The sequence below is a fragment of the Prorops nasuta genome, unplaced genomic scaffold (assembly GCF_024137725.1).
Source record: "Prorops nasuta isolate Cenicafe-Biocafe unplaced genomic scaffold, Cenicafe_Pnas_1.2 PNAS00018, whole genome shotgun sequence".
NCBI lineage: Eukaryota > Metazoa > Arthropoda > Insecta > Hymenoptera > Bethylidae > Prorops > Prorops nasuta.
This window is the reverse complement of record NW_027116815.1, coordinates 3276878-3292621: the sequence shown is the minus strand read 5'-3', so window position 1 is coordinate 3292621 and position 15744 is coordinate 3276878. Positions and strand designations below refer to the sequence as shown.

The 15744-nt window shown below is 44.0% G+C and overlaps 4 protein-coding genes across 6 annotated transcripts; all 4 read left to right on the top strand.

Moving 5' to 3' along the window:
• The first annotated feature begins 570 nt into the window (after positions 1-570).
• LOC136780297 (uncharacterized) lies at positions 571-2306 on the top strand. Its single transcript, XM_066738581.1, has 6 exons — positions 571-732; positions 831-873; positions 1158-1220; positions 1416-1657; positions 1888-2041; positions 2152-2306. The coding sequence occupies exons 1-6, from the start codon at positions 571-573 to the stop codon at positions 2304-2306; spliced, it is 819 nt and encodes a 272-aa protein (XP_066594678.1).
• Positions 2307-4154: 1848 nt separating this feature from the next.
• On the top strand, positions 4155-6244 carry Xport-A (exit protein of rhodopsin and TRP A). 2 transcript variants are annotated; one of them, XM_066737813.1, is made up of 2 exons: positions 4155-4340; positions 5927-6244. In XM_066737813.1, the coding sequence occupies exon 2, from the start codon at positions 5948-5950 to the stop codon at positions 6236-6238; it is 291 nt and encodes a 96-aa protein (XP_066593910.1). In that variant the 5' UTR covers positions 4155-4340; positions 5927-5947; the 3' UTR covers positions 6239-6244. The 2 variants fall into 2 exon arrangements, with proteins under 2 accessions (XP_066593910.1, XP_066593909.1); XM_066737812.1 differs by having other exon boundaries at positions 4155-4350.
• Positions 6245-6660: 416 nt separating this feature from the next.
• On the top strand, positions 6661-9225 carry Xport-B (exit protein of rhodopsin and TRP B). The gene has a single exon (XM_066737811.1). The coding sequence runs from the start codon at positions 6674-6676 to the stop codon at positions 7478-7480; it is 807 nt and encodes a 268-aa protein (XP_066593908.1). The 5' UTR covers positions 6661-6673; the 3' UTR covers positions 7481-9225.
• A 1659-nt stretch (positions 9226-10884) lies between these two features.
• Positions 10885-15735, top strand: LOC136779864 (sialin-like). 2 transcript variants are annotated; one of them, XM_066737764.1, is made up of 9 exons: positions 10885-11075; positions 11916-12121; positions 12212-12433; positions 12523-12607; positions 12692-12858; positions 13040-13189; positions 13268-13400; positions 13494-13747; positions 13817-15735. In XM_066737764.1, the coding sequence occupies exons 1-9, from the start codon at positions 11003-11005 to the stop codon at positions 14108-14110; spliced, it is 1584 nt and encodes a 527-aa protein (XP_066593861.1). In that variant the 5' UTR covers positions 10885-11002; the 3' UTR covers positions 14111-15735. The 2 variants fall into 2 exon arrangements, with proteins under 2 accessions (XP_066593861.1, XP_066593860.1); XM_066737763.1 differs by lacking the exon at positions 10885-11075 and adding an exon at positions 11397-11511.
• The last annotated feature ends 9 nt before the right edge of the window (positions 15736-15744 follow it).

The following is a 15744-nucleotide window of genomic DNA, read 5'->3' as shown; positions in this document are numbered from 1 at the left end:
GCCGGCGCTGCTTGAGAACTGAGCGTTGCGTTTTGCCGGGGTCCATCCCCTACCAACCTCCATCACCTTGCCCCTTCCATCCACGAGAATTCCTCATCAAACGCGCATCCACCCACGCAACTGTTGCGCCCCCGCTTCCCGTTAGTGATCGCGACTCACACACCAACAAATACCGTATACCGAGCCCCTTCCCCGTTCCATTTCCATCCCTTCATCCCTCTCTCCTTACCCCGCTTCAAACCATCCTTTTTCTTCACCCAACAACCTCCATTTCCACCTTTGCTGCGTCCTTGCACCTCTACGATATCCTCTCCACAGTTTCTCCATTCCCCTCGCGTCGCAACACTCCAGCACTCGCCCGATTGCCTGCACTGCATCTTCCCATTTGGCCGCAAACCTCCGATCGATTCTGCCTTATCGACCTCGATTGCATTTCCAATTTTTTCCTCGTACATTTTCCCATACAAAGCCTCTCGCATCCTTCCATTGCAGTTCCTTTACACCGGTGCTCAACTGTACGATATTTTTCCCCTGACTCCTCCATTGGATAATCTCTGCCGGGTCGGAAGAATGCGCTTTAATAATTTTCCATGGGAATTTAGGAGAGGTGATTTACCAAGTGGACCGAGAGAGAAGTGGAGGGGAGGAGGGGGGAGGAGTGGCGGTGAAGCAGTTTGGGGAATGAAATTTATCGGCCAGGGAGAGATTTGTGATGCGAGAAGAATGGATAAGGTTCACGGCTGATCGTGAAGGAAGGATAGGTGCAGGGCATGATCGGGGAATTATATAGGGAAAGGTCGAAGAAGCCGTGTTAAAGTTGAGCTAATTAGTCGAACGCCAGACTGCTGATTAAGGACCTACCGGCAGAAGAATGTTCGTGGTACTATTTTCGCGTTTCTCATTTTGTTGACGCTCTACGAGCTTGTTTTAATCTCCGGCGTTTAAGAGCTACCTGTTTAGATTTTGCCTCCTTTCGAGACAGTCCCCCCCCCCTTCCTCCTCCGTCTCCGCATCAAAGTATATATATTCTTGTTATAACCTCCCGTGTTTCTTGTTACCGAGGAACAACTCCCGGCGCTCCCTTTAAAAGACCCTCGCTCTTTAAGTATTCTGCTTGGGTATTGAATTTTGGCATTCCTTCTTGATATTCCACTTAGGTACTTTCCTGCAAATGTGTCACGGTTATACTCGAGCGCTCGAGCCGAACGTTGAATTGAAATGTTAGACGCATGATTTACTGCTTAGGATTACGTATACAATGATCGGGTCAATCGCTATATTACAACGCGCTGCATTCGAGGGAAAAAGCTAAGAATTCCAGAAAAAATGGAGAAATACGTAGGTTTCCGAGTCCACTGGACACCATGGGAAATTATAAGGGAATAAAATTTTTTTCCTCAATATATTTCCCGAAGATGTTCAGCAGGAATCCAAGGATCCCCACTCCGAGTGTGGCAGAGGACAGTTTAGAGGCCGGCTTGCCGTATATAAGAGGCTAACTCGAAAGGTAAGATTACAGTTCGCCATGTCTCGACAGATTCTCCTGTTATTCCTGGCCACGGGCCTTTTATTCTCCGGTTGCCTCGCACTTGATTTATCAATTGCCAAGGAACAAGTGCTGGATCTTACAGAATCAGATATCGTCCCTAAAGCACAGGTGAGTAAAATCGCAAACAATCCTCTTTTCCCATTTTCAATTTTAACCTACCTCTATTCCCACCCTACATTTCTGCTCTCCCAGTTTTCTTCATCTATAAATTTTCTATATATATATATATATATATATACTCTAATACCAGGATGTGTGTACTGTATGGCTCTCTCGTTCATTCTCAATTTATATCGAGCCCGTTCTTCGTTGATACTGGCAATCTTTCCTTTTTACAGACGAGAATTTACAGCGAGGAGAGAAATGGATTTATAGGGGACCTTGTCATTGGTCAACGTCACGCCGATGAAACAGTGTTTTCGCGTGTCATGGAAGTCGTCAACCCGACCAATTTCGTCCAGAGCTCATCCGTCGCGCTCAACGTAAAAAATGGTACCGTTTAGTCTTCCTCATTTATGTATTAACGCAACATTAATATTTCTCTTTTAATTGTACGAAGCATTCCGGATAAAGCTGAATATAATTATTACTATGATTCGCAGGATTAATCCATTACATCCGTGCGATAAACGGTCCGGGCAGTGCGGTGGTGGTTTGCGATGGTCCATACAGTCTGGGATCTTCTTCGAGCCAGCTTCGCCTACGCTTATCACCCAACAGCAGAGCAGTCCTGAATCTGCTAGTGGCAGCTCACTGACAAGACAATGCTAGCCTTAGGAGAAAGAATTTTCCTCCCACAAAAATATGAATCGAACTCGTCAGTTGCAGATATTTTTATTCCTATTGATGTACAAATCTCGACAATCTCTTTGTACATTTTAATCGCAAACTTCCCAATATAATATAATATATTGTACATCCCCTTAATTATAAGTCACATTTTCATCCAACTGTACACGTGTAAGAGTCTAAAGCTATATATATAATCGTTATATAATTAAATTCTTTCGTAAAGCAATAACTGTGAGACCGATTTCTTCAATGGATGATCCGGTTTTACCAATATTGAGAGAGGAATTGGAAAAAAGAGCATTTCTTCGAGGCTATTTCTGGTACACTGCAAGCTTTGCATTTCTCGAAGTCTATAGGTATATAGTGTTCTGAAAGGAGGAGCGCAAGGCATTTTTGGCTGCCACGAGATGCTTTTCTTCATAGCGGTGGCTATTTCTAAAGTTTGCGAGGAACGTAAAAGTATAAATTTGTTAGGCAAAGTCGATATTAATATCGGAGTAAAATTGAACGAGGAGACCGAGTGTGGAGCGTCCGAAGCTGCTTTCATGCTTTGCACGTAATCTACTGTATGTACATGCATGAATAGAGGTTTATACGTGCACGTAATAAACCAACGCTTACCAGGGGCGTCGACGTATATCTATACGTATATGTACATACGTGAATATATACGCAAAGGCCGGCATGTAAATGCCTAAATTCCTTAATGGTAAACAGACCTGGTCATTGGCAATTTGATTCTTGCACTGAGAATTTCGTAACGTCGACGGATCGTAGCTAAACTAGCAAATTATTTGTCAACGGAAATCTCGAGCTTACTTTGATTCTCGCTCTATACAGACTAATGAGACGACCCTGGCGAATATTACAGCTGCCGAGAATCACAGACGAGACTCCTAATGAATTTCCATCCCGACGTGCCACAGATGCGTTTTATTCTTCAATATCGTTTCGAAGCCAAAAGAAAACGTTTGCGCTATAAATCAGTGAAAAATATTAATCAGTTTTTTTCCAGAGGAATATATATATATATATATATATATATATATATTACGAAACACGAAATAGCTACATTCTATCGAAGGTCCTTTAGCATCATCAACCGAAGCTGAGGAAGGGGTTTTAAAGTAGGAAGAGGAGGAGTAGGAGAAGGAACAACCTAACGGCATTACGAGTCAATCTCGAAGCCAAGAATAAGCAAACCCCCCGGGGCATTAATCGACAAAGTCCTTTCGGTCCAATTTTTCTTCTTCGCATAACTTTACAGGCTCTGCAGCTGGAGCTCAGCCTGCACGGAAGGAACATTTATTGGATGGAAATATGTGAAAGCAATGCTACAATTTTATCGATGAAAAGATTCGCGGGTTACCGGTTAGTTTTATAAGTTATATAATTTATAATTTATCGAGAATGGCTCGTTAAGCCTGGTGGAACGCGTGGGTAAAGCGGAGACGGGGCAACAGCTGTAAATAAAATTCATGGTTTTGTTTCCGACGATAAAGATGCGAGGTGGCTATAGGATAGACGCGTGGGGGAGCTGCGTTCGACAGCCGAGGCTGATTAATGCCCCTGCCTGGAAAAGCTTCGGCTGTCGGATTTGAAAAAAAGGGAGGAAAGTATAAAGATAGAAGCATAAAACGTGCCATTTCTCATGGTACGTTGGACGGACAAAATGGTGCTTGGTGTCCACGCGTCTCCGGAAGTGTCACCTATTTTCGCTGCAGGCTTTGCGGGGTATCGTAATGAGCTTACGTTTCGGAAGCCTCAGAAATTCCGCGAGAAGTCCGAGCACACCAAGACGGACATTCTAAGCCAGCGGATGTAACTTGGCACATCGGGCTCATCCAGTAGTGCAAAAAGCTAGTTGGAATTTTTGCGATCTTACACACACAAGTTCCTCCGCAGTAGGGTGAACGGATTCGCCCAAAGTTTTCAGCTCGCTATAATCGTTAAAACTGGTGCTGCTTGGTGATCAGCGAGAAACAGCAGTGGCAACTAAGTAAGTCGAGGTGAGTCGAGAACAACGATAAAAGAAGAGAAAAAGAAAATAAGCGGAGATCGGAAAGCTATAGGGATATAAGGCTATCGGAGCCTCGTCTCGAGAAGATGGAAGATTAATAAATTTCGTAACTCGATTTTCATAAGCGCCATCGGCAATAAGGATAAATAGCCGCTTTAAGGCTAAGTTTTTTAACACGGACAAACTTCCGTCCATTTGGCTTAATAGGGAACACGAAGTTGGCGCATATTTCACTGTTTATGCAACGTAAGCTCGCTCCAGAGGATTCTCGCGTCTCGCTTCCGCTCGTTTTCTGCTATTCTACATATATATATACCTAATACATAATACGTGCATAGGCCTGTGGTTGCTCTTGGTCGTGTATATCGAGTGGACCATTTTAATATATAACCACGATTATCTTTCGGGATAGCCAAGGTGGGGACGAAAGGTCAAACAAAAGTTGGCTGTATTTCGGGGAGACATGGGACGAGCTCTATTAGTTTGATCTTGAAAGGTCAACCGAAGGTCAAACGAAGGTTATCTCCAAGCATTTTAATGCAACTATCATTCGTTTATAGCACGTGGTGATTTTCAAAGCTTTCGAAAATTCTCTTTTCATTTTTTCATATCATTCCACTCGTTTACGAAATATTTCGATTGGAAATCGTACATAGGTGTGAGTTTGATTGAAGCAGTGTGTATGATCGCTACGCATACATACGCTTATCGCTCATCTACTTGTAATTTCCAATCGAAATACCTCATAAACGGATGGATAAAAATGACATATTCAAAAGCGTTTTTTGAAAGCTCTCGAAATAAACTGCAATACCGTACTGAAAAATGGAGGTTTCGTGTAAGAAATTCAAGATCATCTTGGTTGAACCTTTAAATGACCTCCCAAGATAAAACTAATCGAACCACCTCAAATCCCCTAAAAGTGAAACAACATTCGTTCGACGGTTGTTTTTCCATTTTACTATTTCCTCGGAGGATATCGAAATTACATATTAAAATGGTCCACCCTGATGTATATATTCAGGTTCGAATAAAGTTATTCCTATATTAAAATTAAAAATATCAATGAACAGAAATTTGTCCAGTTCGATCGGTAAAATAGATGAAAGTGACCAATTTGTTAGGAAAATTTGCAGTGACGTAGGCGCGGAATTGCAGGAGCCGGATGGACATGGCATTGTCCAGTAGAAGCGTTGCTGAGCTGTCCTTTGCTGATAGCGTTTAGCTTTTCAGCAATTCTCTCGTTGGCGTAGATTCGCCCACCTCGTTTTATCACGCTCGCAACTGATATTCCCGTACCAATTAGTGGCACGCGTGCTACCTCTGATTCAATATAGGACGTTCTCAGCCGTTAAATTCCATTGATTAATTAATGAAATCTGATTTAATCCTATCGCCAAACGCGCGCAACTGGCCCGATCAATCGGGTCGCGCGCTGCAGCATCGAATTCGAGCAATGTTCCGCTCGTGAATTAATTTCTCCTGTAGTCATTCGTCGTCTATTGCTATATATATATATATACATACCATGGCTCGAGTGTAATCGATCGATTGAATTTTCACAGAGAGATGGCATCGATGTAAGGATGAAGAGGAAAGGTGATAGCGGCGAGACCACCAAGAGTACAAAGGCACGCAAATCTGGGAGCGGGAAGCAAGCGCAGGAAGCCGACAATAAAGCAGAAACTGTACCGATCGACGACGACCTTCACAATCAGGGTTTCGGCGAGTGGTTGCGGTCGAGGGATGGCGTAGAAATGATGAGGCTCTTTGTCATAGCCAATTCCATCCTAGTGTTCGTGACAATGGCATGGCCCAATATGCAAGGTACCTTTGCCATCGTCAAACAATTCTTCCTCGGTGATAACGATCAATGAAGCCGAGGAGAATTAAGAGTCCTAGGAGATCTCCGGAATAGTGAAATTCTCGGTGAACGAGCCGAGAGAAATTGTGAAAAGAGAAGGGTAGGCCTCGCGCGCGCGGTAGGAGTTATGGCCTGATGCATGCGCTGCTATTTGGAAGGATCGTGGAGCGTGAGAAATAGCTGGCAAATTCAACAGGGGCCGCGAAATATCTTGGTCAGCTCGAATGTACGAGGGAATTTCCGTACAACTATTTGCTTCAGTATTGCCACGGGAGGAACGTGACGTTTACAAAGGACGGCCCATTCGGTTATCGCAGCAACTCCACTCGACACACACACTTGGAAAAGAGTTCCGTACGCGCTCTCGAACTTTGACCAAATCCGTGTGCACTCGTGTATCGGATTATTCGTTGGCTTGGATACGGGAAAGGAAACAAGGCTGTGAAATATGCTCAGTGTAATATTCCGGGGGTTTTTCCTCATCAGCATTTTGTTCTGGTACAGCACGAGCGTGTGGAGGATGATCGATGATTACTTCAAGGATCAATTTCAGCGTTACCTGGAGGACGAGTACCAGAGGAACCCGGCGATGAAGCTGGAGGTGGGGAGGGAGAACGTCAGTAAGGAAGAGAGTGGAGTTATCAACGGCGCTGCGGTTGGTGAATCATCATCAGCAGCACCGGAAGTCGAGGGGGAGTCTTCGGTCGGTAAAGCGAGCCTCGGCCGGATCGCGAGAGGAGGAAGGGAGAATTCAGCTGATAAAATGGACTCTCTAGAAATCTGTGTCGAGAATGCAAACAATCTCGATGAAGAAACTCGGGAATCCGTCGATCACCAAAAGCGAAAAAGCGAGGTCGCCAAAGACGGAAATGCAGGCTCGCATTCTGGAACGACGTTGCCTCGGGACAGCATTGGGGATGACGGAATGGGGAACGGTGGAGCAATTTTCGAGAAGGGAGAGGAGAGGAGAATAAGGCTGAAGAAAAAAAATCAGGATAAGTCGAAGAAGAATAATGCGGGTCTGCTGAAGGAGCATGATTTTGTATCGGTCAGGAGATCCCTCGGTCGCAGAGAGAGCGATGATTTTTGGGAGTTCGAGGACGAGGGTGAGGCTTTCGACGGGGTTCTGGTCAGTGATTTGCCTTACAGGTCGAAAGTGGACCTCGCTGACCTGGAGAGAGTTTCTGCGGAGGAGTTTTGCCCTTTGACCGCCGAGGACGAGGAGTCCTGCGGCGAGAGATCCAAGTGGCCTTGAAAAACTTCCACGACTCCAGTTCGAATTATATGGTATTTCTCAATCGCGCTTAACACGTACCTCGTAAAATCTACTTGAAACGAGCTACTTCTCCGAGCGTCGAGAAAAATTGTTGTTTCAAGTGGAAACGGAAAAATTCCAGTATAGCTGTTTATAATTGAATGTTTTTCTTCATCTCGATCCAGCCGGGGAGAGAGAAAGAGAGACTGGTGGTGGGTACCTACTTCTTCGCTTAGCCTCGTTCCTTTTTTCCATCGGCATCTGGCATTAGTTTGCAAAATTCAATGACAAAGTATGTAAGGTCGCGGTAATAATAACGCGCGCATCTCTAACCGAACCGCTAGACTTGCAATTTGCATTAACGGTTGCCTCTCCTATCCGCAACGTAAATCGCTCCTTTTAATGTCAGCTGCGAGACATTTCCACCGCAAAACACCGCTGATAATTAACGTAACGATAACGCGAACGACGAGACTGACAAATGGATTCTCATTTATAAACAAGCCAATTTTCTATACCATTCCGTTGTCCGCGCCTTTTCTACTTTTCCCCATCGTCTTTTTTCCCTTCGATCGACGCAAAAAAGGAATTAAATTTCCGTTTTCCCTCTCCAGTGACATACGTTGGAAACGCTTAAAGCCTCGTTGTTTCTAGCCGCAATTTAGTTCAGCGAACTTTTAAATGGTGTTCAATTGGCAAGATAATTAACATCTGATACCAATTAACATACTTGCTCGTTCCGTTAAATGCACCCAATTTGCAGGGTTTTTATAATCGATGTGCTCGCTGCCGGTGGAGTGGAGTTTTTTTAAACATATTGCAAACTGTCCGAAAAAATCCCTGGAGAAATCCTGATAAATTCAAGCTCAGCGTTTCGCGATAGAAACAGCTGCTTTCCATGTAAGTAATAAGAGGGGCAAGGCATTCGAATACATTCTGCAAAGTAAACATCACGGCTCGAGAAAATCTAGTTTCACTTTTATCTAATTCCGTGCTTCTCGTTTTTCATTCCGAATTATTTTTTCTTTCCACTCGTTTTACACGCGCTCGAGCGCGCGAAAAACTGTTAATTTTTGTGCAAGCGACAAACCGTCGACCTTCGCGCGATCCACCAACGAGTTTTCATACGCTTCTTATTATTGTAATATCTATATTTGCAGACGAAAAGGTTTTCTCGCTCGCAAGGATACTAATTTGTCCTTCTAATTTATTCCGCGGTGGTATCGCGAGACGTGCTGGTAAATAAATGAGCACAATTACTTCTACAACGGTATATTTTTCTCATATACATCCGGACACAGCGTGTCTTGCGTTTGACAATGGATGGCCTGGTAAAGTGCAACGAGCATTTGGACTGTAGCGAGTGAGAACAAAAATTGTCTCGGTCAGGAAGAAGACTCTCACGTGTTCGAGGATAAGCGAGAAGAAAGCTGCTTCCATCCCTCCTGAATGAAGGAATTCCACAAGGACCGCTTCAAAGAAAAATCCTCCAGACTCTTTCTTATATTCATTGTCACGCGAAACTTTCAAGAAATTTTACGGAGTAAAAAATAAAATTGCAACCATCGACGAATGACGGAAGAGAGTCTCCATGGAAATGAAAAAAAAAAGAATAAACAAATTCTTGCCTGGTGAGCACACGATTGTTAAAAATGTGTCACGATGAATTAAATTATGTAAATTTCCAAGTATCGGTGCAACTCGCTTTGTTTTATGTTTGTAAGAGGAATAAATAATAATAATAATAATGATAAACGTATACGAGTGAAATTATTCGGAGTATACCATCAGCTGACTAGGGGATATATAGTAATAAGGGACCTGTTGCACGTGAATTGGAAGGGAACGCTAAGGAGCTGAAGGATCGCATTCCAGCAGAAAGGGCCGAAGGAAGAAGCAGAGGAAGTAGGAACGTAGACGATAAACGAAGACAGATAGCCGAAAAGAGGGAAGAGTGGGGGGCGGGGGAAGAGATAGAAACGAGAGAGCGCGTGAAATTTGCCGGGCTGCATCCTCGACACAAGGCGAATAGCCCAACCGACTCGAAATCCTCTTGCCTCTCCTGTACCATTTATCCCGTGCTGCTAAAATATCCAGCAGAATCCTTTTGATCCTAACCTCACGGTAAATAAGAACGAACCTCTCTCGCTTACCTCGGTTTGTGCGTTATCCTTCAAGTCCCAGATCTTCTTCATTCAAGCACTGCCAACGTGCGATTCCGGAATCAAGCGCGTTCTTGTCAAAATAACTCGATGAGACTGTAGCACACTGACACTTTCTGACTAAACTTCCACCGAAAACTGTAGGATAAAGCAGGAAGTGACATTCCTGAGAACGATAGATGCTTCCTGCGTGGGTTTTGCATGGATTCGTGGTCCTGGGAGGAAAATATGCGAAAAACTGGCAGGACGGGGTGCTGAATGCTTGGGATAAGTGTGACAAACGCTAACCGAACCGATGTGTTGCCGTTTGACCTGCCTGTAAACTGACCAATAGGCACGCAGGTGGCAGGAGAGAAAAGGGGGAAGACCACCTGCCGCGCGACCTGCTGGGGTCTACCAAAAGGTCCTTCGTTCTCTCCTTCGCTCTCCTGTATCCTGCGTAGTATACAATCTACCGTGATTCGGTTTGCTTCTCGTTGCTTTGTACTTACCTATGGGGGATAAAGAAGTGCCCTGTAAGTGTTATCCATTGTTGATAATATTCGTCATACAGGTATTTCACACAATGCTGATCTCTAACATACCGTTAATGGAGAACCATCCACTTGAGCTCGGAGCGAGGATATCACCAGACGATCTCATCAACATATTTCATTCTCAAGCAAATTGACTACAAAAATTATTTTTCTCCCTCGTCTCCTTACAAACCAAAAACTTTCCTTTAATTTTATCTCGCATAAAATATCTCTCCGAGGAAACCATTTATCTATATTCTGAAAATTTTCAAATCATTTCTCGAAATCTTAGAGTATTGTATATAGTATAAGCTTTATCTGAAATTAATATCGGAATCGAGGTGCTTGAAAAACTTTCCAAACTTTCGGACAATCAGTTGGAGAGTGGATTACGTGAAAGACCAACGAATATTTTTGTTTTATCGTCCAGTGAATGTACTGATTCGTGACGCTATTGGAGCACGTAGGATTCGCATTATAAAAAGTTATATAGATCGTTGAGAAAGATCAGGAAGGATAAAAAGTGCATAGAGCGTGGAAGCGGAAGAATAACGAGGGACAAAGAGAGAGGAGAGGTTAAAATCGACGCGATATAATTCGACGGTGAAACACATTGTGGGACGAAATAGGGTAGGAAACAAGCTTCAAGGCTGACCCGGCTTAGGTACTTATTGTATCAAGTCTCGTTAACGGAGATGTTGGTTCACTCGTGGTCCCAATGGCCAGTACGATCGGTGCTTCAAGCACTGTTGGAGCTCGCTCCTATCCATTGATAATATCTCTATCCTGAAAATGCCTTTGGGATTTCAGTTTTGTGCGCGTGCTACTTCGTTTTATCAGTTTTGATGACTATGGCGGCACTCGGTCGTCTCAAACGAGGCAGCGTGCAACTCAGACATGCCGCGCTTGAGATGAAAGGTAAGCAATTATGTTAATGCAACGAATTATCCAATTCCACCCCCGCCCCCTTCGGCGGATTCCCTCCCAAAATTTCGGCTCGCTTCCTCTTCATCTTCATTGCGAAAATCATCCAACTCTTTTTCGCGTTGTAAAGGAAGGAGAAAAATGTGGAGATAACTGAGATAGGAAATCAAAAATAGAAAAAGTGATAGGCTCGTGTATCTATTTGCGTTACATCACGAGCAAAGCAAAGTCGAGGTCACCTTTAATGTATTCCCTCGTCGAGAGATAGTACGTTCGAGTCAAATAACTGAGAGAAGATAAGAAAGGGATGTCATTGTCGTTCGAGTAGCTGTCGTGTTTTGTGAGATGGCAGACTTTGTCAAGAGAGGTAGCGTGCAGCTAGTGAAAAGAGGAAGTGTTCAGATCAAACAAGCTGCGAAGGAAGTTCGAGGTTTGTCTATATCTCCAGTCATCGATCTATCTCCATCCTCGTCAAACCTCCTGACCTCTTCAACATCCCCACCGACTCTCCCCCGGAGACAAATAATTACAAAATAAAAATTCAAATTTCACTGCAGCATTTGCAACGCAAATTCATCGAAAATAAAAATCATTTACTCTTATTCTAAAATCATGCTGATGCCAAAGTATGGGAAGCCGGTGGGTATCGCATGAGTTTCGGTTTATCAAAGTCAAACAAGTGTTTCTGGATCTTGTTTGACGTTACGATAAGACCATTATTGTTAAGAAAAAAATGTTTCGATGCTATGTTTGCGCGTGTCTATGCTGCGCAGATACTGCGTCTGAACGAGGATCGGGAGGATTGAAATTAAAAATTAACAAATTTTTGAGTAGCCGCTGTGCGAGCAAGGCACATAGTAGCTTCGCTGGTGGCCGTGGGATTCGCGCTTTGCGGCGCAGTTGAGGTCAGCTCCTCCGTTGCTCTGCTCGCCAATCAGGAAGACAATCATGCGATCATCGACACTTCTTGGCATTGCGATATGCTCGTCAATATCACCAGACGAAACCGAACGGAGGACTTTGAGGTCATTCTCCTGGAGGTAGCGTACCAACATTGTGTGTGTGTGTGTGTAAGAAAATAAACGTCAAAAACAATATTACTGAAATAAATTATAATGTTTTACGATCAGTTGCCGGCGGAAGAACGTACCGAGTCGATAATGCGAGAGGCTTTCCTATGGGGTCAGGTGGCAGGTCCGATTCTTGGAGGATGTTTGGTGTGGGGTCGTTCCGGTCCCTCCATGGTCTTTTCTCGAGCGGTTCTTAGCGCCTGTTTGGCTTCCCTGTTGGTCCCCGCTGCCTGGAGAGGCCCGTCTCACGTGGCACTTCGCCTCTTTCAAGGCCTCTGCACCGTAAGACACGTCCTTGGATCGCAGAACGATCTCTATATAAAATAATATTTTCATATATCAAACGTCAACGTCCTTCCAATTTATTCCAGGGAGCCACCATGCCAGCTGCCCACATGCTAGCTATGACCTGGTTTAAGAGTACCCATAGGAGCTGGTATTTCAGCTGTTACGCAGGTTTGTATCCTCGTTTTAATTTTTCTCATTGCTCTACTAATGTTTAATAACTTCTCTACTTCAAGTTGAAAATTTGTCCAACAGCTGTGAGCGTGGGATACTGTTTAACCGGTTGGCTGGGAACAGCCGTAGTGAGAATGTACGGACGGGACTCCTTGTGCTACGGACTGGTCCTTCTAGCCCTCTGCTGGTACTTCACCTTCGGACGTTTCGTCAAAGACTCTCCCAAGTCCTATCAGCACGACACTAATGTAAGACAGCCGAATGTAGAAAGTTTAATATTGCTCTAGTTTTCTTACCCGAGAAATTCAAGCTTTGCTCGTAAAGAACTCGAATGTCTTCCCGCGGTACAACACAGAGTTGTACTCTGAATAGAAACATAAACGACAGGTTTCGTTGCATGGACTAAGTATAAGGTTGTAATAACAACAGGCAGCCGTGATACCGTGGGGAAAGTTGCTTAGATCCGTACCCGTCTGGGCTTCCGCGGTGGCCACCATGGGCAACCAATGGGGCGACGCAACCCTCGCGCTTGGCATGACCAAGTACCTCAAGCTCATCTATGGATTCTCCACGGCCAATGTGAGTAGCAATTTATGCAGATTTTTTTCTATATATACCTTTCTTTGTAAAACCTCTAGCCCCCTCTCTTGACTTCAGGATTCCGTACTCACCACCTTACCTCACATAGGCCACTTTCTGGCAGCTTTGACTTGCGGTCTTCTGGTGGATCACGTGAGGGAATCTAAGATAGTCTCGACAACCACTGCCAGGAAATTAGTGGTTTACACAGGTAAGAACGGTTGGCGATCAAAATTTCGAAAGGAAGATTTTCCTATAATTATTATTAGAATATATGATTATAATACCAAGTGGATTCTCGTAGCTCATTTCATTCCTGCTGCTCTGCTGTTCGTTGCCGGATACGCCGGATGTCAGGCTCTGGGAGCCGCATGGTTAGGAATCGCTGCGTTGCTGGTATCAGGAACGGCTCCAGCGGGAGCTTTAGCGGCTATAGCGGACCTCGCACCTGCGGAATCACCCGCGTGTGCTGCGGCAGCCTGCGCCTTGTGTTCCACCCTCGGAGCGGCCGGTTTGCTAGCCGCTAATTATTTCGTTACCCAAGCTCTTCATGGATCTGTGAGTAATACCGTGGTTCAGCGTTATTTCACCAAGAATTCCAAGTATTTCGACTATTCAATATTTCAGATCGCCGGATCCTGGCGTTTGGTCTTCGGCGTAGCATCCGTGGTCTTACTGACGACAGCCGCGGTATTTCTCGCTTTGGGCAAGGGGGTTCCCCAACCTTGGATTCCTTCCGTAGCCAGACCTAGAAGCCATGACGTCATCTACGAGCAGGACGCACTGGAGCTCGACTACGAGGACGTTGCGGTTCAAACCGAGCCTTTCGCACCCTACAGCATGGAGGAAGACACGGAGAGCCTAAGAAACGTCCCACGATCGGCCTCCATTCATTCCAAAGTCTCCGTTGCGTCAAACTGAATCAGTTTCATTCACGAAGCACAGAAACAGAACGAAGATACCGACGAAACTCCGCACGGTTCGGGGCAAAGGATTCTGTACACACGGAGGCGCGTGCCGAAAAAATGTCTGCTATCTCGATCGAAAGTTCTCCCAAGTAGGACGTGATGGTAATAATGAGGTAATTAAAATGATATAGCAATGATAAGGAGCGGAGAAGGAGCGATATATGCAATCTTGTAAATAATAAAAGTATTGTCATTTGAAGCAAAAAGTACAATAATATGTAGCTGGTTCCGCAATAATAAGTTTAACAATTTTTTTTATAATCTATATCTAACTTGTCCATCTAGCCTAAAGAGTCTAATGAAGTTCACAATTATCTCCGGAGAATCGCATAATGAGAAACAGATGTAACAAGGTTCAAGCCTCTTTGTTTCATAACCGTTCATTAGGGACTGGCGTTTTCCTTCGAGCAATTTCTTCATCTTTCACACATGCTGGGACAATGACGACTTTCCAACAGAGAAAATACAGTATACCGTCCGTATAATTGCACGCCAATGCACCAGCAAATTCACGATACAAGACGCGAAAACGAGTTCATCACGGATAGGGCTTGCATTCACCACCGGAAGTATCAGTGTTCGAGCGGTGAACGATATAATTACCTCTCCGCGGGCTGAAAATCTGACTTTTGACGCTGACCGCGGTATCGCGTGTCCGAGTCCAATCAATTCAACGTACAATCGCCTCCAGCTGGAATATCACAGAAATACCTACCAGTCAACCGAACCGACGTATGACTACGAAATTTGTTTCTAACTTTTCCAACTGATATGAAAATATTACTATAGTCAAAAAATAATAAGACGAGTAGGCGTAGAGACTAATATTATTCCGTCATAATACGATTACCCCAGGCTAACTCTCACAAGAATCCCATATTTCGTCAACGTGATTATGTGATTCGTATATAGTTTTCAGCTTTTTCGGTCAAAGCGGCGATGACAATCAAAAATTAAGAAAACGAAAAAAAAAAAAAAAATGAGAAAAGAACGAGAGCGCGTGGAAACTGATTTTATCCGCGTTTGTCTATACAGCGGTTAGTGTCGCAATTCGATGCTAATTACTGAGACGCCAGACAAGTTATTATTCTCTCTCGGTAGCTGCCGACTCCCAGGGTCTTATGAAATGAATTCTCACACCCGCTTATCTGCCATTTCGCATTTTATTAACACGTATATCACGCTAGTTTTATATAAAGTCATATTTACAATACAAGCTGTATAAGAAGAGAAAGAATAAGAAAAAGTGTAAGGAAGAGCAGAAGAAGGAAAAAAGATTTACGTAAACTAGAATATGAGTCTTAACGTCTAAACATTTGATATTTGGTGCGATTGGTAACATTGACACTCCGGTATCTTTGGAAGCCTCCCAGGTATCACGAGGAAATATTCATTGCTGAACATACAATTAACACTTTGACTGTCTCATTAATAGAAAAGGAAAAGAAAAGAGCGATTAGGAAAGTTTGACGGTCAAAGCGTTGGCAGGAAGCTCGCTTAGTCTCAACAGTTTAACATCTAGCCGATCGAAATTACAAAAACATGTAAATAATAAAAAAAATAAAAAAAAGAACATTAGTTTAAGGA